Below are 25,564 nucleotides of genomic sequence, written 5' to 3'. Positions count from 1 at the left end.
AGGGGTTATATGGTGTCTTGTGACCTCTTAGGACACAATATGACCCATAACGACACAATTTGGTGTCTTAAAGGGTCATATGGTGTCCTAAGGGGTTGTAGGACACAATATGACCCATTAGGACACCATAGGACCCATAACGACCTAATATGGTGTCTTAAGGGGTCATATGGTGTCCTAAGGTGTCGTAGGACACAATATGATCCCTTAGGACACCATAGGCCCCCTAACGACACCATATGGTGTCATAAGGGGTCATATGACCCATAACGACACCGTATAGAGTTGTAAAAGGTCATATTGTGTCCTAAGGGGTCATATGGTGTCTTAAAGGGGTCATAGGACACAATATGACCCATTAGGACACAATATGACCCATAACGACACAATTTGGTGTCTTAAGGGGTCATATGGTCTCCTCAGGGGTCGTAGGACACAATATGACCCCTTAGGACACCATGGGACCCATAACAACCCAATATGGTGTCTTAAGGGGTCATATGGTGTCCTAAGGGGTCGTAGGATACAATATGATCCCTTAGGATACCATAGGACCCATAACAACCCAATATGGTGTCCTAAGGGGTCATATGGTGTCCTAAGGAGTCGTAGGACATAATATGACCCCTTAGGACACCATATGACCCCTAACGACACCATATGGTGTCATAAGTCATCATATGTTGTCCTTAGGGGTCATATGGTGTCCCATGACCCCTTAGGACACCATATTACCCATAACGACACAATTTGGTGTCTTAAGGGGTCATATGGTGTGCTAAGGGGTCATAGGACACAATATGACCCCGTAGGACACCATATGACCCCTTAAGACACCAAATTGTGTCATTAGGGGTCATATGGTGTCCTAAGGGTCGTAGGACATAATATGACCCCTTAGGACACTATAAGACCCATAACAACCCAATATGGTGTCATACGGGGTCATATGGTGTCCTAAGGGGTCGTAGGACACAATATGACCCCTTAGGACACCATAGAACCCCTACGACCCCTTAGGACACCATATGACCCCTTAAGACACCAAATTGTGTCTTTAGGGGTCGTAGGACACAATATGACCGCTTAGGACACTATAGGACCCATAATGACCCAATATGGTGTCATACGGGGTCATATGGTGTCCTAAGGGGTCGTAGGACACAACATGACCCCTTAGGACACCATAGAACTCCTAACGACACCATATGGTGTCATATGGGGTCATATGACCCATAACGACACCGTATAGAGTTGTAAAGGGTCATATCTCTCTCTATCTCTGTCTATCTCTCCGCTAATCTCTCTATCTATCTCTCCCTTCCCTCTCCCCATCTCTCTCTCTCCCTTCACCCTCCCCATCTCTCTCTCTCTTTCTCTATCTCTCTCTCTATCTATCTCTCTATATCCCCTTGTCTCTCCCCCCTATTCTCTCTATCTCTCTCTCCCTTTCCCCCCCCTCTCTCTCTCCCCTCTCTTTCCATCTCCCTCCCTCTCCCTCTCTCTCCCCTAATATATCTCTCTCTCTCTCTCTCTCCCTCTCCATCTCTCTCTCTCTCTCTCTATCTCTCTCTCTCTCTCTGCATCTCTCTCTCTCTCTCCCCCCACTCCCCCCACTCCCCCCTCTCCCTCTCCCTCTCCCTAATATCATATATTAATTTATTTATAAATTAATATATTAAAATATTATATATTAATTTATTAATAAACAATAGATTAATTATGTGCAAATTTAGTTAGTGAATTTACTTATTAAAATCGGATATCCGATATAATCGAATATCCTATTTTATCGGATATCCGATTTTTGTTGTACAAAATTCAAATTTCAAATTTTGGCTCGAGAATGCTTTGGGATTTGGCTTGGAAGTGACATGCTTGGAAAGTCAACTGAAAAAATGTGTTTTTTCAGTATTTCTTGATTTTCCAGACTTTACACTGGTGGCTAACGACTTTTTTTGTAGCCAAAATTGATAAAACAAAAATGGTTTTTTAAGGACGTTCTCAACTTTCCAACAATATAAGGCTTGTCTTATTTCAACTTTAATAAATTATTATTATTTATTTTCTAATTGAATTCTGACAATAGTCTTGATTGATAGACTGATTGAAAAACACTCATAACTTTCAAATAGTATAACATTTTTTGAATCCAAAACATGCATCACATCCTATGCTTCGTCTACTATAGAGAAAAAAATTTTAAAAAAAAATCATAAGGTTTTGACCAAGTTAAGGTGGTCAAACATAGGAAATTCTGAATTTTTTGAAAAGTTGTAGTAAAAAAATCATAAATAATTATTTACTTTATAAAACATTATAAAAAAATATGTGTCACATCCGAACATGAGTCTAATACTTATATTATAAATATTATAATAATATATTATGATTTGATTGTGATTAGGGTGGTCAGACATACGTCTACTTCTTATCTTTTTCTTGAAATTTTAGTACCACTGCATTGAAATTTGAAATTTTCATCAAATAGGATTTTTTTTTCAAAAAACAATTAGTAGCTTAGAAACTACATTCAATTTTCTATAGATTCTCTTCTTACATATTTTAAAAATAATGTTCACAACTTATTCAAATTTTCATGTCAAGTTGCATAACTCTGATTTTTTGAAATTTCATTGGCACTTAAGGGCCTATTTTGACACACCATGATCCTGCACATACCCTTTTATGGTCTTAGCAATTTTCTTTATCCTTTTATGCATTTTATTTTGTTTTCCTTTGGGGTAATGAAAGTTCTCTAAATATAATAGATTAGTAAGTTTTAGAATGATTCATGGTATCCTCAATATCATCATGGAGAGGATAGGTTCCTACAACTAAGAATAAGATTTTTGTTTAGTTGAGACATTGGATGTTGAATGAAATATGTTCTAGCACCTAAGACGTTGACTAAGGTTGAGGAGATAATTGGACATGACCTCTCTAATTCTCTCACAAGGAAAACCATCCATTTTCTTTTACATGTCTCATATCCTAATGGCCCATACTTATAGGTGAGAGTTGGCTATCTTCCATCATCCTTTCTCACCCCACCCATGGCTTTTGTTAGCTACTTTTCTCCATCTTCTTGGTCATGTTACCAACAAGGATCCTTTTACATTTATCTCACCCTTATAAAGATGTCATACTAAACACATAGTCATGAGCTAGATTCCTAGTGAGATCACTCCGAATAAAGAAGACAAGTCACTTAATAGAATAAGTTTCACCTCTAAAAGATTGACCATATCTATCCTCCAACAAAAGACTAAATAATTATCTTGCATGCCAAGCAAGCCACATACTTGTCAATAAATGTATTTATAATAATCATTAATATATAATCCAAAAAAATTGAGAGATGATATCTTTGATGAGTCTATATAACTAACTATAAATGATACTTTATTAAATGTTATTAAATATTTTATATTTAATCAATAATAATATATTCTATTAACAAATTTTAATATTACCTTATAACTAAGAAAACACATTCAATTATTAAATCATTTCCCTTTTATTTATAATTTATTATTATTATATTGCTACTTAAATAGAAATGATAGACGAAATTTCTCTTTCATGTGATGGTTTACACTATTTAGCTTTTGGACTCACTTTCAATAATTATATATTTTTTGTTTTTTAAATGGTAAACCACATGCATAGGCGTGTAATAATACAATTTAAGAACATGATTCTAACCTATTTTATTTTTTTATTTTCCTGCAAGCATCTTTAGAACGCAAATTGATGTTATTTATAATCATAGGGCTTGCTTCTTTTGACCATATGAATATCCAAGGCCATTTACAATTTTAAATATATTTTTCAGAACATTTTTCTAGGATGAATAAATTTATTAACTCTCTATATTATTTAAAAATAATAGTACAATATTTTCTATGTTTTTATTACCTTATGCTGTTTAGAAAAGTATTGTACATTATTTGTATTAAAGATATTTAAATTTGAAAACCCTTTGAACATGGGAAACCTTGGTTTTTGAGAATAAATATTATATTTCTGCTAACAGATATTCAAATCAATTAGTCAAGAGATATAAAAAATACATATGAAATTAGTACATTAATAATAATAATATAAAAAAATAAAATAGTTTGATATTATAAATAAGTAAAAAAAATAAAAAATTAATATTACATGTTTGACATATTTAATATAGACAACTATTAAAATACATATGAAATGAGAAAGAAATTTATATGAAATAGATACTAAAATAATAATAATTAAAAAATAGGGGATGTTATGTTGCGATCCCAACAAAAATATGATTCATGATGCCCCTTGAGAGTTTAAGGGGAGAGATAAGGCATATGGAGTGATAAGGAGAGATAGATATAACACGTATGGAGTGATAAGGAGAGATGGATATAACACCTCATCATGTAATCCCTCGGGGAGGGGGTCCCCCATTGTGACCTCCATTGGTTCGTAGCTCCAGTTAAAAGCGTTCTTAATAAATAAAAATCACAACATTACCGATAAAAATAATAATAATAATAATAATTAAAAAAAAAATGGTGAAAAGTTATAAAAATCTTTTATTATAAGTGTATAATAAATTTTTATTTTTACTTTTTGATATTAGATGTCCAATATATATGAAAACCAACACAATTAGAAATAGTATTTTTAAAAATTCAATACAACTACAAACAATATATATAAATACAAATAAAGTTTATTTTATTTTCAAATAAAATTTATTAAATCCATAAAAAAACATAAATGAAAAGATGAAAAATAAAATAGGTAGTTTAATTGGAATACTCTGGTGGATTATAAGACTATGCAAACTTTAGGAGTGGTTGTTGCTTGTAGATGGAAGGACCCCATGAATGGTTGCCAAGTGGGTCGAAGGAGGCTAAGCAAGAGTCACCTAAAATTCTTTCTTTTCAAGAGTGTAATTCAATTTGACTGGTCTTGGCACTTGATAAGAAGTTGTTTGGGAATATAGGGGTTCCCATGTGGAAGCAAGTGTGCAAAAAATTTTTTTCGCCCAAATGCAACTTTTTTATGTGGCTAGTTCAGAATAGACGTCTTACTTGAGATAATTTATGCAAGTGGGGCTTCGATGGTTGGTTTCTAGGACCCACTTTCATTATTTGGCATATTTGGTTGGAAAGAAATCGATAGATCTTTCAAGATGTTAGAATGGTTGCTCAACATTTGTGGTAGAGAATTATTCACCCTTCATGAGACTATCTTGGCAAAGTGTGATCTTGTTGGAAATGTGGACCTTAGAGATGTTGATATTTACAATCTTCCTGCTCAAAGAGTTGATCCTTCTCTTGGAGAGGGTTGTGCAACCTTTGCGGAAGATTGATTGCATGGGTTGATGACACCTCCTCTTCACAGGGTTTTGAAGATAAATACTGATGGTTCTCCTAAGGGAAACCCTGGTCATGTTGGTATTGGTGGTGTAGGGCATGATAGCTCTGGTCTTGTCCTTTTTATCTTTTCAATTTATAAAGGATTTTATACAAATAATTACATGAGGCTCTTGCCATTTTGTATGCCATGGAGAGAGGTTGTGCTCCTGGCTGGAAAATGATTATTTGTGAATTCGATTCACAAATGGTGGTGACTCTGCTTAATTAGTGACTTAATTATGTTAATTGACACTTAGCCCTGGTTATTAGACAGATTAATGATTGTCTCATTCACTCTAAATAATCTAAACTATTTTTCAATGTTTTTTATTTTTAAAATAATATAATAAGAATACTAACTTTATAACAAAATAACTCTGCAATACCATTATACCATTAACAACTTAAAAGAATCTTAATATCAAAAATAATCTGCAGAATAACATAGAGAAAAAACGAACAGATCTAAAAAAACCCCAACAGGAATTAGCCAAAAACTAGATTTAAGACTTATCTATTATATTGAATGTTGTTTTCAGTAAGACTTGATCTAAAATATTTTTTCAATATTGTATTCAATTAAGACTTCATTCAAACTCATTCAGATTCAATAACCAAAGCCCATTGGCATCACTTTTACTATGGTTGTTTGTTCCCTGTTCTATAAGCGATGGGGTTTCTGAATCTCAAACCCTCTGCAGCTTCTGTAATAAGCTTCACTTGGCTATGCCTATTTGCTTGTGAGAGCACAGAGCCTTTACGGATAGTGCACAATTTGGATACCCTCAATACAAACGTTGACCAACCATATCGCACTGCATATCATTTTCAGCCTCACAAAAACTGGATGAATGGTTCGTTTATTTTATAGAATCCTTGATCTTAGTTATTAAGATTACCAAATGATTGTGCTCGTCTGATAAATTGTGTTTTTTGGATTGGCTTTTTTGATACGGAACGTGCCTTTGAAAACCATGAACAGATCCAAATGGTGAGTTTCCAATACAGATAATTCGTACTGTTTGCTTTTCATATTTCATAATTTGTACATTCAAATTTGAGGAAGACATTTTTTATAGGGAATGATATGTTTTAATACAGGACCCATGTTTTACAAAGGCTATTACCATTTGTTCTACCAATACAATCCGCAGGGACCCATTTGGGGTAACATTGTGTGGGGACATTCTGTATCACAGGATCTGGTGAAGTGGAGTTCTTTGGATGCAGCAATTGTGCCTAGTGAATGGTATGATATAGGAGGCTGTTGGTCTGGATCAGCTACTTTTCTTCAAGGTGGGAAACCTGTTATTCTTTATACAGGAAATACCAATGCCTCGCAACAGGTACAGAACATGGCAGTGCCTAAAAATTTATCAGATCCTTTGTTGAGAGAATGGGTTAAAATCCCTGAAAATCCTATCATAGTTCCAGAGAGGGGCATGGATACGAAAAATTTCAGGGACCCAACAACTGGATGGTTTGAATCTGTGGATATGAAGTGGAGAATTGTTGTTGGTTCATTGGAGGGAAGCAGGGGAATGGCACTTCTGTACAAGAGCACTGATTTTATCAAGTGGGAGAAGACCAAACATCCTCTGCATTCCTCTGAATCTTCAGGAATGTGGGAATGCCCTGATTTTTATCCAGTTCATGTTTCAGGAAAGCAGGGTTTGGATACTAACATTGTTGGATCTTCTGTTAAGCATGTTATGAAAGCAAGCTTGGGAGAAAGAGGGTATGATTACTATAGTGTGGGAAGCTATTTGGTGGATGGAGATATATTTGTTCCAGATAGGGGAAGTCAGGATGATGAATTGGATTTAAGGTATGATTATGGCAAGTTCTATGCATCCAAGACTTTCTTTGATGTTAGTAAGAACAGAAGGGTTCTGTGGGGATGGGTCACTGAATTTGACAGCCAGTCAGATGACATTATGAAAGGGTGGGCTGGTTTGCAGGTACTGCCCACATTCAATGATTGAACACTAGTTTTATTTGTGTTTTTGAAAGTAGTTTGTTCCCAGTGTATAGCTTTGATAAATGTCTGGCCTCTCTACTAAACCAGAATCTGAATAGAAGGTTACAAGACAATGTTTTATTAAAGTTTTTTGGTTTGAAGAGGTTTGAAGATAGTTCAGACTTTATTCTTCTTTATTGATGTTGTGTTCAGGGGATTCCAAGGACCATCTGGCTGGATGATAGCTCAAAAATGAACCTGATGCAATGGCCTGTTGTAGAAGTGGAATCTCTTCGTGGAAACAAGACAGTAAAGAATAATACTGTTCTCAAAAGTGGGGAGGTTGTAGAAATCTATGGCGTAACAAGTGCACAGGTATTATTTTTCTTAAGACTCTTGCTTTCATATGAACTTTGGGGTTATGAAGAAAGTTTCTGGATCTGATAATATTGGTTCTAGGATTGTTATGGACCTATTCACACTGAGATTCAAGAATCAGTTTATGTTTTTGGTTAGATTTGAATATAAAATAGAGTAAGCTAAAGATAATCTATAGAACAGACTGCTATTTTGTACTTTGCGTACTGATTTTTTTATTCAATTTGATAATGAACTCTCTTATTTTTCCAACCTTCTTATTAGAACCCAAACAACAAGTTTATCTTCTAAATTACTTCTGGATTTTACTGTGTATGATTTTTGTTTGCATCAAGATCACACTCTATGATATCGTAATAAAGTTTATCCTAAACATTGATTGAAAACAAAAATGATACACAGTAAAATCCAGAAGCAAAGCAATGATAAGTTTATCCTCTATTTTGTTTGAATTTTTACAAATTATAAGTAAGCTTTTGGGTTTAATTGGGTAGATTATTTATTATCAGGTGGATGTGGAGGTTTTGTTCGATCTTCAGAGAATGAAAATTGCAGAGTTTGAAGAGATGGATGCAAATGCCACTGCTCGAGAGTTGTGCAGCAATATTGGAGTATCTCACAAGGGTGTTGTTGGGCCATTTGGGCTGCTTGTATTAGCTTCCAACGATCTCACTCAATACACTGCTGTGTTTTATCACATTATTTCACATCAGACCAAGTTGAAACTATTAATGTGCAGCGACCAGAGGAGGTAACTGCTACCATAAATTTATGATTGTTAGAGCATACTCTTGTGTTGTGGTTATATTATGAAAGACTCACTTTAAGTTTTTTCTTTTCCTGCAGATCATCAACCCTGAAAGATTTTAATAAAACAACTTATGGTTCATTTGTTCCTCTGAATCACCCGAAGAAGATTGTTTCATTACGAGTGTTGGTGGGTTGTGAATTTTTCAGTTAGATAAAGAAATGTAATATACAAGGAATTTTTATTTTTTTTGTGTAATGAATACGTAGAAGTTGTGATGGACAGGTTGATCATTCAATTGTGGAGAGCTTCGCAGAAGGGGGGAAAAGTTGCATAACATCTAGAGTTTATCCAACGTCAACAGATTTGCATTTGTATCTCTTCAACAATGGCTCTTCCACAATTCTTTGCAGACAATTGAATGCATGGAATATGAAAACTACTAACAATGTTTATTGACTTTGAAATGTGAAAAGAATTGAATCACTAAAAATTTAACATCATGTTGTTATCAGTTTCTTTTGTTGATAAGTTTATTTTAATTTAATAATTTGATGGTTTTTTTCTTGTAGGGAAATAGACTTTGATTTTGTGGTTTCTTTTAGGCCACTTCCTATTTTAACTTTGGGGAAATGACTATCCAGCTCTTAGGATGCACCAGTGCACAAGTTGCCCTCATACGTCATCATTTATGCATTGGTACACTCTAAGGGCAGGATAGCCACTTCTTAACTTTAGGGTGCGATCTCCTCTCTTGTATTTTCATTAAAAAACATTAACAACTAACAAATAAATGTAATAAATAAAATTTTAATAATTTTAAAAAATCAAACTAGTGTATTTAGTTTTAGATTTAATGGAGTGATGACAAATAAAGACAAATGATTTGTCACTATTTCAAAACTTTGAGATACGTTTACTTTGAACCATAAATTCATTGTTCAATTCTATAAGACAATTTGTGCTACAAAATCAAACTGGATAAAAATTATACCATGAATTTAACTTGATATCCATGGAAATGGTTTATTAATCTTAATGACTTTTGTATCTGCAAAATAGAACTTCACCTTAATATTTAAACCTATAATAATTAGATTAACAATACTGAATTTGAAATATTTATAATAAATTGTATTTGACCATGTTCAAATTTACATTTCTATCAATGAATGTTTCATTTTATAATTGATGTATCAAGACAATTTGATCTAATATAGATCATAGGGGCTTCACTAAGTGAACCTAAGTTATAGCACATGCATTCATGGCATACTAAAGAATCCCCCCATTTAAAAAAAATATTGCCCTAAACTCTTTTTTTGTCACCCCCTCCCAATACACAGGCTGAATTAAAAGCCTTCTATTTTTGCCAAATATTGCATTTTTTCATAGCTCAAATTTAAAAACCCCCTATTTTCACTGATAGGCAATATATTGTACCCTCATTTTTGGGATATTAAACCCCCCAATATGAATGCATGTGATATAATACTGCCTAGCCAGTGAAGCCCACGTGATATAGATGTGTCCTTCTATTGGCCACATGCATCTCGATCATCCTCAAAACCAAAATCATAAAGAATCAATAGTTTTGACATAAGTGAGGTCAACATCAAGATTTGGAAGACTCATCCATATCACCTTGTGCTAGAGGCCTAGTGTGTTTTAAAATGGTCTTAGCAAGTGAATTGATGGATTGTAGAGTTTCGACCTCAACATCCTTTTTCACAATGAAAGATATTGTAACATGCTCAACATCTAGCCTAGAAAGGGGTCTTGATGATTGGTTTTGGACATGTTGTGCTCCCACTTTGTTCTATGTTGAGCCCCTGCCTCTACCATAGAACTCCCGCATGTCAATGTAGTTTGGGATCTTGTTGTGGATAAACTCGTAATAGAGTTTCCTCAAAAAATATTGCAATACCTCATTGTTATTGCGCGAAGGATGGTTAAAAAGCATCCACCACAATCTCATAATTATGTTTTATCCCTTGATGGCGGTACCAAAGGAGAGAGAACCTCTCGCAAGTGTCATGTAGGGGTGCATTAGTTCATGGGTTAATGAACATTGCACACAAATTATATTTTAATATTTTTAATTTATTCATTAAATATTTTTTTGACATAATATTGTCTTTCTTCTACCCTCTTGCTTGACCAAGCGTTAATTTTTCCACTCATGAAATATATATGAGAGATGGTAGATTCTAGTAAAGTGGTGAGGGTAGATCGATAGGAGGTTTTTCTTAATGGATCTCTTAACTTTTCAATTTTTGTCTTAGATTATTTAAATAGTTGTGGAATTGCGTAGATAAGACTAATTTAAATATTTCTAGACATTGAATAGGAAAAAGCCCATGTTTTATGGTACCTAGCACACTTAACCAATAGTTTTAGCTAAAATTTGAAAGGAAAGGAGAGATCTACAATGCATCCTGATCCAAAATCTAAAACATCAACTGACAAGGACACCTCTAGGTCTAGGGACCCTGACAACTTGACCAACACCTTCAATTCTAGATTTTAGTAACATGTTCTTCTTTACATCTCATTTCCAAATCTACTCTTTTGTGTCTACTTTCTATTCTATATTTGTTTGTTTATGCCGAATCTTATCATTTTTGCATCATTTCACCTAGTTCTTGCATTTTCAAATCAATCCACATCAAAACAAATAATATAAAAGAGAGGAAATAATTAGGACTAAATTTGGATCTTGTTGGCTATTTCCTCCAATAAATAATATTGATTTGGATCCTAGTTTACCTCTATAAGCTAAGAATCGATTTCCACCATTTCACCTACATCAGCTAGAATTTTTTTAACAAGATGGTATGAACAATTTGTGGCACATATGACCCTCTAATTTATTCCTAAAATTGGTTAATTAATTTGTCTATTAAATTATCTAATGGTTCTCACCAAATAAAAATGATTTTCACATGCTATAAAATGATCAATTGTTACAAAGGTAAACTAATAGGGCACAATATTAAGGTGTCAAGATTAAAAATTTACAAATAACATTTCATGGTACAAAATTGACAATGCCAAAATTTTGAGGTGAGAGGTTTAACACTAGACAAGGTCTTATTCATCTGTACATGTGATTTATACACATCAAATGAATGAAGTCTCTTAAAAGATCTAAGATAGAAAATGTACATCAAATGATGCTAACCTTAGATAAATTATTACATGGATGCATATTTTGTAACAATCATAACATACATTGGATACATATCATAACAATCATAATTCACTTAGACTTGATAGCATCTCATAACCTGCATTACATGCTTATTTACATCTCATAACTATCAGGATGTAAAAACACTAGATTTGATATAGAAAACTTTTAGAATTGATATGATAACATAGATAATTTCTAATGTAAGAGCATCCGATGGTGTTAGGGCAATCCTGCATCACCCAAAAATATTTATTTTTGTTTAGTTTTCTTTTAATGTTTTTGTAGTTATAGATACCCATTTGGATGAATAAGAGATTCCAACTCTCAGAATTGACAAGTTATTTTTTTCTAGCCGACTGCCGAAATAGTAGGTTTTTATTTAAAGGCGGATGGAGCCCGAATTTTGCAGGAAGCTTAAGGAAAAATAGGATATTTGGCGAAAGAATCAGATTAAAATCATTTAAGGTGTTGAAAGTTATTCAAGTTTCAATTTGCCAAAAAAGAAAAAAAAATCTTCCAAGTCAGATTTGAAGCATTAAACGGCCCTGAACAGCCCTGAAATGCAAATTTTTAGCATATTATTTTCTTAGAGAACTTTCTAATGCTTCAAACGGTTCATCAATCCTATTCCTGGATCAAAAGTTATGGCTGTCGAAAGTTGGACAATTTTTCGAAAAGTTTCAATTTTCGAATCTAGCTGTATTTTCATATTTCCAATTTCATGTTTTGGCATTTGTCCGCCAAATGATAATTTCTAAATTGTAATTTCAACTCCAAAATGGTGGAAGGCTATTTAGGACTCATAGAAGGAAACTTGTCAATTAGTTGTTGTATTTGAGTTTTTGAGAGTTTAGTTCTAGGTTGGGAAATTTGCATTGTAAGGGTTTTCCAGAAAACTCTGTAAGTTGTTGTATTGCAACCTGTGAGGATTGATTCCTCTTATTTTTTATTGCATGTATTGAAATATTTTTCAGATAATAATAAAATATAGATTTTTTGTGTTTCTTTTGTTATATTTTTATGTTCTTCAGGTTGTATCCTCATCAAGTGGTATCAAAGCGGGTTGTTCCCAAGTGTGTGGGTAGATCGTCGAACTTGAGGTAGTTTGCACCAGGACTTGTGATTGTGGGCTCGTGTTCAAGATGCCTCCAAGAGTGATGCATGGTGGAAGAAATGTTGGTGCCAAAAATGTTGGTGGTAGGAATGCTTTGGCAAATGAGGGTTTGAGAGCTCTCTAGAGACAAATTGATGCATTGCAAGAAGAGTTGAGAAGCTCGCGTTTAATCCGAGGAGAGGAGAAAGTGATGATGAAGGAGAGGTTGAAGATACATCTTCAAGTGAATTAGAAGAAGCAATAGATCAGGATCAGGCTCGATTGTTGAGGGTCATTTCTCAAATTGGGAAGAGACCCAAAATTGAAGTTTCAAAATATTCTAGGAATCTGAACCCAGAAGACTTGATTGACCGAATAAATGAGTTGGAGGAATATTTTGAATATGAGGAGATAGAGGACCTAGATCGGGTCAAGTTTGCAAAGACAAAGCTGAAGGGTCATGCTAGTGTTTGGTGGAAAGAGGTCCAGCTTGATAGAAATCAGAGAGGAAAGGGAAAAGTCATCAGATGGGATCAAATGGTTGATAAATTGAAGAAATAGTTCATTCCTATGGACTATGAGTTGGATCTGCTGAATAAATTGCAAGGGTTGAAGCAAGGAAGCAAGTCTGTGAAGGAGTATACAGAATAATTTTACAAAATAATCATTAGAACAGGCGATGCAGAGGCCAACAAGGAAAAGGTTGTCTGTTATCTGAATGGGTTAAGACCGAGTATTCAGAGGAGTCGAGTCTAGTCAGAATGACCAATATTGAAGAAGCATATCAGTTTTCTTTGAAGGTTGAAGAGAATTCGAATAAGAGATTTAAAGGAAAACAAAAAGGGAAAGCTCAAGGTGGAAGAGGCAGTGGAAGACCCTTTGGGATTCAAAATGAAGATCAGAAGAAAAATGATGATGTGGGTCCTAGATGAAATCAGAAGGGTGATAATTTTTATCGCTCACATGATCATAACAATGGAAAACAATGAGGAAGAGGAAGAGGAAGGCCTGGACAAGGGTCTGGGAGAGGAGGTTTTAGAGGAACCTATTTCTAATGTGGAGAAGAAGGGCATAGAGCCTTTGAATGTCTGCAACACCAAGGGAGGACAAATAGAAGAAATGGTGGCCATGCACGAGTTACACATGTAGACCAAGAAGCTCAGTCGGAGCATTCTAACAATGTTGAAAGGGGAGAAGCCCTAGTTATCAGGAGAACCCTAATGAATGAGGTGAAAGAACTAGATCAAAGGAATAGTTTATTTCGCACCCGATGCAAATGTGAAAATAAGTCTAGCAATGTGATAATTGATAGTGGAAGCACTGATAATCTAGTGTCTAAAGAGATGGTACAAAGTTGAAGCTGAAGAGAGAAATACATTTGCAACCGTATCAGATAGTCTGGTTATAGAATGACCACAAGGTTTTGGTCAATGAGTGGTGTTTGGTGAAATTCAAGATTGGTAGTTACCATGAAGAGGTACTCTATGACATCATACCCATGGATGCATGTCACATGTTGTTAGCGAGGCCATGGTAGTTCGATAGGCGTGTTGTACATGATGGTTGTTCAAATACCTATACCCTAACAAAGGATGGATTTTTCCATAAGTTGAAGCCCCTGAAGGAGGTGGAAGAAAAGGTATGTAGCAATGCCAGAATATGTTTTGTTGATGGGAAAATTTTTTTGGAAGGCATGAAACACAAACCTGTGTGATTTTCTTTAATTCTGAGAGTGGATAAAGAAGATAGTGAAGAGGTGCCTGTAGAAGTTTCTGGTTTGTTGAATGAGTTTCAAGATATTGTGTTTGATAATGCATCTGAGGGTTTACCACCTGTAAGGAAGATCAATCATCAAATTGACTTAATCCCTAGGGCCAGTTTTCCAAATAAGGTATCCCTCAGAATGACTCCAGCAGGAAATGAAGAGTTGAACTGATAGGTTCAAGAGTTATTGAGAAAATGATTGATCTGAGAGAGATTGAGTCTATGTGCGGTACCTATAGTACTAGCACCAAAGAATAATGGAGAATGGAGGATGTGTATGGACTCTAGGGCCATAAACAAGATAATAATCAAGTACAGATTCCCCTACCAAGGATAGATGACCTTATGGACTTCTTGAGGTAGAGTAGAGTACTTCACAAAGATTGATCTGAAGAGTGGAGGTCATCATATCCGGATTAGAGAGGGGGATGAGTGGAAGATCGACTTCAAAATAAAAGAAGTCATGTATGAGTGGTTAGCCGTGCCTTTTGGGCTAACCAATGGCCTGAGCACATTCATGTGGCTCATGAATGAGATATTGAAAGAATTTCTAGGTAAGTTTGTTATTGTGTACCTCGATGATATTTTGATTTTTAGGAAAACATTGGAGGAGCATTTAATGTATATTTGTAGAGTTTTTGAGAAGCTGAGAGAGGAGAAATTGTTGATTAATCTGAAGAAGTGTACTTTTATGAAGGAGTTAGTGTATTTGGGGTTTGTTGTCTTGCCAGAAGGTCTTAAAATGGACCTAGAGAAGGTGAAGGCTATTTTGGAATGGCCTACCCCAAGGACTGATACTGAGGTGAGATCTTTCCATGGTTTGGCTAGTTTTTATAGGAAGTTCATTAGGAACTTCAATAGCATTTGTGCACCCTGACTGAAACAATGAGAGGGGATAGGAAATAATTCAGGTGGAGTATGGGGGTGGTAAAGAAATTTGATTTCTTGAAGAAGAAGGTGATAAAGAAACCTGTTTTAGCTGTTTAATATTTCAATAAGGTGTTTCAGGTGAATTGTGATGCCAACGGTAATGCCATTGGAGCTGTTTTGAGCCAGGAAGGTAGGCCCATTACATATTTCAATGAAAAGATAAAGATGCAAAGAAGAAATATTTTATTTATGATCAGTAATTTTATGCAATAGTTCAAGCATTGAAGAAATGGAGACACTATCTGATGCCAAAGGAATTTGTTTTGTATACTAATCATCAAGCATTGCAGTATTTGAATAGTCTGGGGAAATTAAATTAGATACATTTGAAATGGGTGGAGTTTTTGCAAAGTTATATTTTTTTCTTGAAGCACAAGAGTGGGAGGTCTAATAGGGTTGCAGATGCCTTGAGTAGGAGGCATATTTTGTTAAAAAAGATGTAGTTTGAAGTCGTTGGGTTCAATGAACTCAAAACATTGTATCTCAAGGATCCTGATTTTGCAAAGGCTTGGAAAGCTTGCAAGGAGCCTCTTACTTTAGATAGGATGAAGTGGTTGGATTTCATAATCCAATATGGTATGTTGTTCAAGGGATGCAAGTTGTGCATTCCAAGGAGCTCCACGAGGGAGAATTTGATCAAAGAGAAGCACAATGGAGGAATGACAGGACACTTTGGTCAGGATAAGACCATTTCCATCATTAGTGAATATTATTATTGGCCTCAGTTATCATAGGATTGAAGGAATTTGTACAAAGTTGTAGAGTATGTCAAAGGGCTAAAGGACTAAGCAATAATATAGGGTTGTATCAGCCATTACTTGTACCTGAGAGGCCATGGGAGGATATAAGTATGGATTTTGTTCTTGGTTTACCAAGGACATAAAGAGGGAATGATTCAGTTTTTGTGGTAGTTGACAGGTTTTTGAAGATGACACATTTCATCCAATGCCAGAAGACCCATGATGTTGTCCACATTGTTGATTTGTTCTTCAGGGAGGTGGTAAGACTACATGGTTTGCCAAAAATTATCATTTCAGATCATGATACCAAATTTGTTGGATACTTTTGGAGGGCCTTGTGGAAGAAGTTGAAGATAGAATTGGAGTTCAGTTCTGCACACCATCCACAAATCGAAGGGTAGACTAAGGTGGTGAACATGAGTCTGGGTAACCTACTAAGATGCTTGGTAGGAAAAAAACCCAAGGGATGGGATCTAATCTTACCACATACAGAGTTCTCTTACAACAATTTTATGAATAGGAGCACTGGTAGATCACCATTCCAGATTGTGTATGGAGGTATTCCAAGGACCACTCCAGATTTGAGAAAGATGGACTAGGGGACGCATACAAGTGTCAAAGCTGAAGACTTTGCTGAACACATCAAGAATATAAATGAGGAGGTGAAGAATCACATCAATGAAATGAATTTGTAGTATAAGGTGAAGGCAGATCAAAAAAGGAGGCATAAGGAGTTCCAAGTTGGTGGTGAGGTGATGGTCCATTTGAGGAAGGAAAGGTTTCTAGTGGGGACATATAATAAGTTGAAGATGAAGAAGTTCGGTCCTTGCAAAATTTTGAAGAAGCATGATTCAAGGAATGCATATGAAGTAGAGTTACTGAATGGAATCAATATTTCCCATGTGTTCAATGTTGCAAACTTAATTGAATATCATGAAGGTGGCACCAAGGACAAGCCAACAATAGTACAATACAAAATTCCTACACCTACTTCAGAGAAGGAGGAGATCAAAGCAATTTTGGATAGCCATGGGGAGGAGTACCAAAAATAGGAAGTATGAGGAGTAATTGGTGAAAGGGAAGGGGAGACCTATTGAAGATTCTTCATGGATGTCCAAGATAGAGGTTGACCATTTGGGTTTTCCGCAACCAACTGAGACGTGACAGGGTCACTTCTCAAACTACCCCGGGTGTTTGATGTAGGAGCATCCAGTGGTGTAAGGGCAATCCTGCATCACCCAACAATATTTATTTTTGTTTAGTTTTATTTTAATGTTTTTGTAGTTCTAAATACGCATTTGGACGAATAAGAGATTCGAACTCTTAGAATTGACAAGTTGCTTTTTCTAGCCGACTGCCAAAAATAGCAGGTTTTTATTTAAAGGCAGATGGAGCCCAAATTTTGCGAGAAGCTTAAGGAAGGAAAAATAAGAAATTTGGCAAAAGAATCAGATTAAAATAATTTATGGTTTGAAATTTATTCAAGTTTCAGTTTCCCGAAAAATCAAAAAAATTCTTCCAAGTCAGATTTGAGGCATTAAACGACCCTGAACAGCCCCGAAAATGGCGGGAATCAATAGAGTGGATTCCTAGCATATTCTTCACTCAGAGATATTTTTGATGCTTCAAACAGTTCATTAATCCGATTCCCAGATCAAAAGTTATGGTTGTTGGAAGTTGGACAATTTTTCAGAAAGGTTCAATTTTTTAATTTGGTTGTATTTTCATATTTCCAATTTCATGTTTTGGCATTTGTCTGCCAATTGGTAATTTCTAAATTGTAATTTCAACTCTAAAATGGTGGAAGGCTATTTAGGACTCATGAAAGGAAACTTGTCAGTTAGTTGTTGTATGTGAGTTTTTGAGAGTTTAGTTTTGGGTTGGGAAATTTGCATTGTAAGGGTATTCTAGAAAACTCTGTAAGCCGTTGTATTGCAGCCTGTGAGGATTGATTCCTCTTATTTTTTATTGCATGTATTGAAATAGTTTTCAGATAATAATAAAATATAGATTTTTTGTGTTTGTTTTGTTGTGTTTTTCTGTTCTTCGGGTTGTACCCTCATCAATTTCTCATCTTACATATATTAAACATGTAAGATAAATGTGAAAAATTTAATTTGGGCTACATTAGATTGAGAGAGTCTCTTAAAAAACCTAAGAGAAAAAAGTTATCGAAATTTGGCATTACCATTCTAAAAATTGATGACACCTAGGAATGTCTCATTTGTGCCTACAAGTTGATTTCAAGATTGTCTACAATGGCCTCTCTCAAATTATGTTAACTCTAGACCAGTCGGTCATGTCAACAAAGATACATTTTTGTAAAATGCCTTAGTGACATTTAGTATTATAGTATGAATAGCCATATTTTTTCTTCCACACCTCATGGAACAAAGCTATTATTGCCAACATGTCAAGTTGGTTAATGAAAGCTACAAGAGGCCTCCTTAATTGTTTCCTAGTTCTCTTGATTCTTTTGAGTTAAATTAGATGAGAGAGTCTCTTAAGAGACCTAAGATTAAAAAGTCTTTAACATGGCAAATCTTGGAATTTGTTACACCTAGGAATGTCTCATTTGTGTCTATAGGTAAAATTCAAGCTCATATACAATTTTTATCTTACTTTTTGTCAAATTTAGACCATTTTACCATGCTAAAAATGAATGGATTCTTGCAAAATGCCTCATTTGAGAGAAATATAAAGTTACCAAAAGCCATATTTTTTTCTTTCACACCTTATGGTACCAAGACAATAGTGCCAACACATTAGGTTGGGCTAGTACATGCTAATGTAGGCCTTATTTCATTCACTAGGTCTTCCAATCCTTATAGGATACATTCAACTAAGAGAGTCTCTTAAGATACCTAAGAGATAAAAGTTGTCAAACTTTGATAGAATAATTATTGAAATTAGTGGCACCTAGGAATGTCTCATTTATGCCTATAGCTAGATGTAGGCTTGCCTAAAATATCCAATCTCCAAAATTTCAACTATACACCATTTGACTACATGTCAACAATCAATGCATTGAAATTCAAAGTTGACAATAGCCACAATTTTTTTTATGCCTTGTGGCACCAAATCAATAGTGCCAACACGGGTGAGCTAGTGAATGCTATTGGAAGCTTCATTTAATCAAATGGGTCTCTTTATCCTTCTAGGCTACATTGGACCAAGAGAGTCTCTTAAGAGACCTAATTAAAAAAAATTCAAATATTGACACAATAATTCTTAAAATTTAGGGAACAAAGGAATGGCTCATGTATTCCTATAAGGTGATATCTGGATTTTCTACATTAGTAAATATTAGTTTTTGTCAACTTTGGACCATTTGATTATGTTGACAATGGATGCACTCTTGCAAAATACTAATTTGAGAGTAACATAAAGCTGCTATGAGCCATATTATTTTCTTCTACACCTTATGGGACCACACCAACAATACCAACATATTAGGGTGGGCTAGTGAATGTTAGTGGAGATCTCATTTTTTCTTTATGTATCTACACATGTCAAAGGTTAGTTAATTTCCTACTTGCTTAATATTTATATTGTTGTCTTTGGTAACTCTATATTATTGTGTAATAGAAAGATTAGAATCAACTCAAATAGCACATGCACATCAATCCCTTGAGTTGTTTAGGTCATACAATCCATTATAGCAAACATGTAAATTTATTTGAAGCTTCCTTATTTGTAAATTGCTTCTATTGAATAAAATAAGTATGAAGCATCTTTTTCTTACCAAAATTTCTTTTGTAAAGTTGTAATGGAGAAATTGGCATACCCACATCATTTACCATTTAATTCTATGCCTATTTTGATGGTAATGATTTAATACAACACTATACCAATATTTGGCACACTCTTGTGTTATGTGGCTCAAGGTCTATGCACATGTATCCCCATTTATTTTTATTTTACTTTATTTAGCATGCATTCCCATTCATTTATCTCTATATTTTCATGTTTCTAGTTATTTGATCATCCATTTGAAATTTTTCTAGTTAATCTTGCAACCACTCAATCTCAAGCTGATTGATCTTGACCCATGCATTCAAACATCAAAATTTAATTTCTAACTTTTTTTCCCCTATTGGTGCATATTTTAGTTTCTTGCATTAATTTATATACTTTATTTGATATTATTCACCTAGGATAAGCTTACTTTAGAGGACACAAATTTATTATGCTTAGTAAGTGATTGTACTTTTTTAGTGTTTGGTGGAAACTTGTGCTACATCAATTTTATCTCGCATTTTTATAAGTATTTCACACTTGTTAGTGTATCCTATATATGCTCATCACTTGCTCACACTTGAACATCTAGAAATTCAATAGATCAAATCCCATTATTTTGTATTCACTATTTCAAAATTCATGTGGCTTGCTTCATCATCAAAATATTAGAGTTATTGCTTTACCATTGCATGTCTTGCATTTTTTGTTGTGTGGTTTTTGTTAATATCGAGATAATAGATATGATTCCTTCTTGGATAAACCTACATGGTATCAAATCTTTTTGGTGAGTTCATGCTTACCTCTTTCCATTGAGAATCAAGGATTCTACTTTCATAAAATTATATTATAAGATCATTTTGACAATTAGTTGATTACACTGGACCTCACCATAACTTCTCAAAGGTTTTGAATAATTTATTTCTTTCATTTCATTCAAATTGAACATAAAGAGCCAAATTGAAATGAGGATTTGAGGTTGAGTGCCATTTGAAGAATCTCTAGAGCTGGTATTCATTTTATAGGACTTTGGATTAGACCTAACTTTTTCGTCATGTTTAAAGAACAACAAAATACATGTTCTCTACATATTATACCTTGTTGGCATCATCATATTTAGGATGTTGAACACTATTGGATGTTGAGAGAGGGTGGTGAATTGACATATATCAAAACAACTGATTTAACTGCTCAATTATTGTTTATCACATTTTCAAAAATAAAGAACTAAAAAACACAAAAGAAATCACACATGAACACCAATATTTTTACATGGAAAACCCAATGCCTAGGGAAAACCCATAGTGAGAACTATCTCACTATATTAATAACAGGTTACAATGTTTAGGCTCAAGGCCAAGGAGTTCACTGCCCCTAATATAGACTTGCAAGACTAAGGCGCACAACCTCAAGGAAAGCGACAAAAGGATTGAGGACACAAAAAATCACTTTTTCAAGACAAGATACATTATATTTAAAAGAGATACATCAATATTATTGAACTATAGAAATTTATACCCACTAATATGTTGATTACAATTCTCTATTAAAAGAAATTTGAAACTAGCTTCATTGATACACAACTATACTTATGAACCTTTGTAGTTCTTAAAAAATAGTTTGCACAACTCATACATCATCTCCAAAATTAATCCATACTTTGTATACCATAAAAAAACACAATAACATCAATTAGGTTGGCCTAATTAGATGTAACATGTAAATAAAGAATAGTCTACCCAAAAGAAATCTCCTAGGCAATGTAGAAGAAAAATAAAATATGTGAGGCATCACACCATGTTGACACACCTTATAGACCATTCCAAATTAACTTCTATGCAACCACACACAATCGCACAAACTAAAACATCATAGGTCGGCTCTAAAGGATAACATTGTTGATGAGTGCCAACATAAATTACTCAATCTATAATGTGGACCACCACGAATACTTGCAAATGCACAACATAAAATTACTTGACACCAAATAAGCCATATAAACAGACCACACCAATTACACCAACTGAAGGTAGAGGAATGCAACACATTCCTATACATTATCACCAGAATAGTCAGTACGCATAGTTGAATACCAACTGTACCTCAAAGATCATCACCAAAGCTTTGGAAACTTCATGATACATCTTTATATACCTTCTAAAGGATTCACAAATAAACTCCACGCATTGACAAGATAACAATACTAACCCATTGTTACTACATTATACTAGATCACATCTGAACCAAATAATGTTACTAAGTTACACATCCAGGTTACCAAGTTTGACATCAATGATAATAAGAAATCATATTTGCAATAATATCCCCCTTTGTCATTGATGGAAACACTTGTGCCAATTTGAAAACTCACTCCCCCTTTAACATCAAAGACAAAGGGTGTGGCCTCACAACAAACCCTACACAACTCCCCCTATCTACAATACCTCCTCAAAGCTAAAAACCAAAGATGTGTTACCAGCTTATCCACATATGTACAAAATCAAAATTATCTGACTAGAAAAATAGTTAACCACCTCACTAATCTAGGTGTATGATATTCTTATGAATGAATTTTAGTTGAGCCTGGAAGGCATTCCAATCTACTCCTGCAAAGACCAAAACATTGTGTTGACTCTTCATCTTCAAAAGAAGATTATCTGCCTCTACACAACTAGCTATAAATTTCATTGTCTTATTCAACTCCTGAGAGTCTTCAAGAATTTTTACCATGCTAGTGACATGTACATCTACCACATCTCTTAGATGGCCAAAATCTTTCCTGATCTTCTTTTGATTAATCAATAGTTTTATATTTATGTATAGGTTCTTTATTTGTAGTGTCTCATTGCCATCTCCATCTTTCTTCAAATCTACCACACTGGATAACCATACAATCTGTGTTTCCAGAGTATTTATCTAATTTTTAATCTCTTTCATTGATTCAAGCCATTGGTGACAAAATTTATATACTTCTACAATATGATCTACACTCTTTTAAAAAAAAATACTTTCCTATAGTTGGGTATGTACATCGACACACTTATTTAGTAGCTCTCCTAGTCTTTTCTCCTCTACCTTCTTTTCAACATCTTTCAATATTGTAGCCTCCAAACTAGAAGCATGATCCTTCAAACTCTTAAACAACACCTATAGTTTCTCTACATGACTTAGAGATTCATCTAATGCTACCTCCATAAGTCTCTCATAAATAAACTTCAATGTATTATTCACTAACTCAGTACGCTCCACCAATATTATAATTTTGTCCTTGTGGTATGATGGAGTACATAACAATGTAATATATGGAAGGGTGACAACTAGCAGAGGTCCATTTGACCTTGGGACATGGGTACATGAAGTACCTTTGCAATGACAGCTAGTGTAAACTTCATCTGCAATTGTAGCAATTTTGATGTTGAATCTCTAGAAGGTCCCAAAGATTCTCCACTAAAAATACTCTTCTCTTCCTTTTCTCTCTTCTCCTTCTCCCTATCCTTCTCCTTCTTAGGAATCTCCTTCTCTTTTATCTTCTATTTTGTTACTTTTTCATCCTTTTTTTCTTCTATTTTCTCCTTCTCTCAATCCTCTTTCTTTTCTTTCTCTTTAGTATCTTCCAAAATCTCTTTAGCTATATTTTCTACATTATGATCTATGTTCATCTAATCACCTGAATTAGTCTCCTGACCAACATCTTAGTTCTTTTTCTCCTTTGTTCTCTTCTTAAGATCAGTCTTACTACTACTCTTTTCTAGACTAGGTCCTATATTTGTCTTCTCCTTAAGTTGTCTTTAAATCTTCTACAACCTCCATAGCAACATCTTTAATTTGACTCATCATCCTTTGGAGGTCATGTGGATCAACTCCCATGATAAAATTCACTTTTTCCTTGGTTATGAATATTACGTTTAATGTCTATGAAATTTTGGTTCTATCCTCCTTAGATAAAAGGTTGCACACTTTGTCCAAAGCTCATGTCCACATATCAGACTCCTTCATCAATGCATCTGTCCTTCTTGTTGGCATAACTTCCAATAGTTCCTTGGGAATCTTATCAAAAATGTCACTAAGAGTATTGGCATAAGTAGTCAAATACTTGATTAAAGATTTTTCAATCTTCTCCCTATTATCCCGAGGGGACTCAACTTACAATGAGACAATCACATCTATCGAATCATCTACACAAATAGTACTTATTAAACTATCCAAGCCAAATAGTTGATAATTAGGATCAACCAAAGGAGTACCTGACTTCTTCTTCACCTGCTTCCTCTTCTTGGTTTGGATCTCTACCTTCCAAAGAGATGGTCAGAGTTCTCTTCTTTTGGCTCATAGGAACTATGTCCTTTTCATCTTCTTCCTCTTCTTCTTCATTTTTTGTCCTTTTGGGCCAGTCCAAATCACAAATTATTCTTCCTACACTTCTTCATTAGTTTTTCTGCTTTTTACTTCTTCAATCATCAACTCTAGACCATCCTTCTTTCTTATTGATTTCTACTTATGTCTTTTCCCTTTCTTTTCACTTCTTGTACAGATCTTACAAGGATTTCGAAGGAAACTATCTTTACTAGAGGGGAGGCGAAGATAGACCTAGTCCTCCGTTGTGCTTGCATAGGAGACCTCTCAATTGGGGTCACCAAAATTATTAAATGTTGCCTGCCCAGATTGATTTGTTGATACAACTTCTCTATTCTTTTAGGATGCTCTTTCTCAATTTTCTCCTTCCTCAACTTATCCAAGATCTCCGTAGCAGTTCCAAACCTTGGTATATTAGGAGATCTATTGATAACTTCCTCAATGTCTCAATATTCTTTACCACATCTTTTACAAACACCTCATAACTTAGCTTAGGAAGAAAAGTAGTTCTTGGCTCAACTACTTCAATGTAGCAATGATCTCATCTCACTAGAAAAGTGAACTCATCTTTGTATTTCCAAACCAAATATCCCAAAATCCTCTCTCTTGCATTGTATCTTGAAAATTCTTAAACCACCTCGAGTATAGGGTGTTGTATGCATCTCCATTTGTCCCAAAAGACCTAATGTTTTGTCTTATTTGTACCGCAATAGGGAAAAACTTTGTTGGCAATATAGCATTATGACAGACAATGAAAGATTGTTGGCATTTCAATAAGGATATTGAGAAGGTTGTTGATGATTAAGGATATAACTGATTAAGGATGTTTACTGTCTTGATATTATTATTTTGTCATTGATGTCAAGAAATTGATTTTCTAATTCAGTATGATGTTGCCATATCTTGAGAAGTATGATTTGAAGAGTATAAAGATGTAGGTAAAAGACACAGGAAAGAATATGATGAATAAGGGGATGAATAAGGTATTCAATGGGCAACTAGTACCGAGTCAGACAATGATGAGATCATGATGTGTAGATTGTTTTAACATCATACATATGTTGTAAATTGTGAAGGTTAATACTACACTATGTTATCAAGCAAAGAACCTAGTCGGTAAACCCTAAGGTTATCGCTATCGGTTAATGAAGGCGAAATGTCTACCGAGTGAAGTTTAGTATTCACCGAGTTATAATCGAGTTGTTACCAAGTTGTAACCAAGCTATAACAGAATGCATTAAATGTTTGCATGCATTACTTAA

At 34.5% G+C, this 25,564-nt stretch overlaps 1 protein-coding gene across 1 annotated transcript; it reads left to right on the top strand.

The window, feature by feature from the left end:
• The first annotated feature begins 6,046 nt into the window (after positions 1-6,046).
• On the top strand, positions 6,047-8,947 carry LOC131037990 (fructan 6-exohydrolase). Its single transcript, XM_057970257.2, has 7 exons — positions 6,047-6,256; positions 6,385-6,393; positions 6,504-7,363; positions 7,576-7,737; positions 8,250-8,491; positions 8,587-8,677; positions 8,774-8,947. The coding sequence occupies exons 1-7, from the start codon at positions 6,073-6,075 to the stop codon at positions 8,945-8,947; spliced, it is 1,722 nt and encodes a 573-aa protein (XP_057826240.2). The 5' UTR covers positions 6,047-6,072.
• Positions 8,948-25,564: the final 16,617 nt, after the last annotated feature.

Source organism: Cryptomeria japonica, chromosome 3, assembly GCF_030272615.1.
Source record: "Cryptomeria japonica chromosome 3, Sugi_1.0, whole genome shotgun sequence".
NCBI lineage: Eukaryota > Viridiplantae > Streptophyta > Pinopsida > Cupressales > Cupressaceae > Cryptomeria > Cryptomeria japonica.
The sequence above is the reverse complement of the archived record's forward strand: the minus strand, read 5'-3'. Positions and strand labels throughout refer to the sequence as shown.

Coding starts and splice junctions, on each gene's coding strand:
- LOC131037990 (XM_057970257.2), top strand. CDS start 6,073: ATGGGGTTTCTGAATCTCAAACCCTCTGCAGCTTCTGTAATAAGCTTC. Junction 8,492..8,586: donor ATGTGCAGCGACCAGAGGAG/GTAACTGCTACC, acceptor CTTTTCCTGCAG/ATCATCAACCCTGAAAGATT. Junction 8,678..8,773: donor TTGTTTCATTACGAGTGTTG/GTGGGTTGTGAA, acceptor TGTGATGGACAG/GTTGATCATTCAATTGTGGA.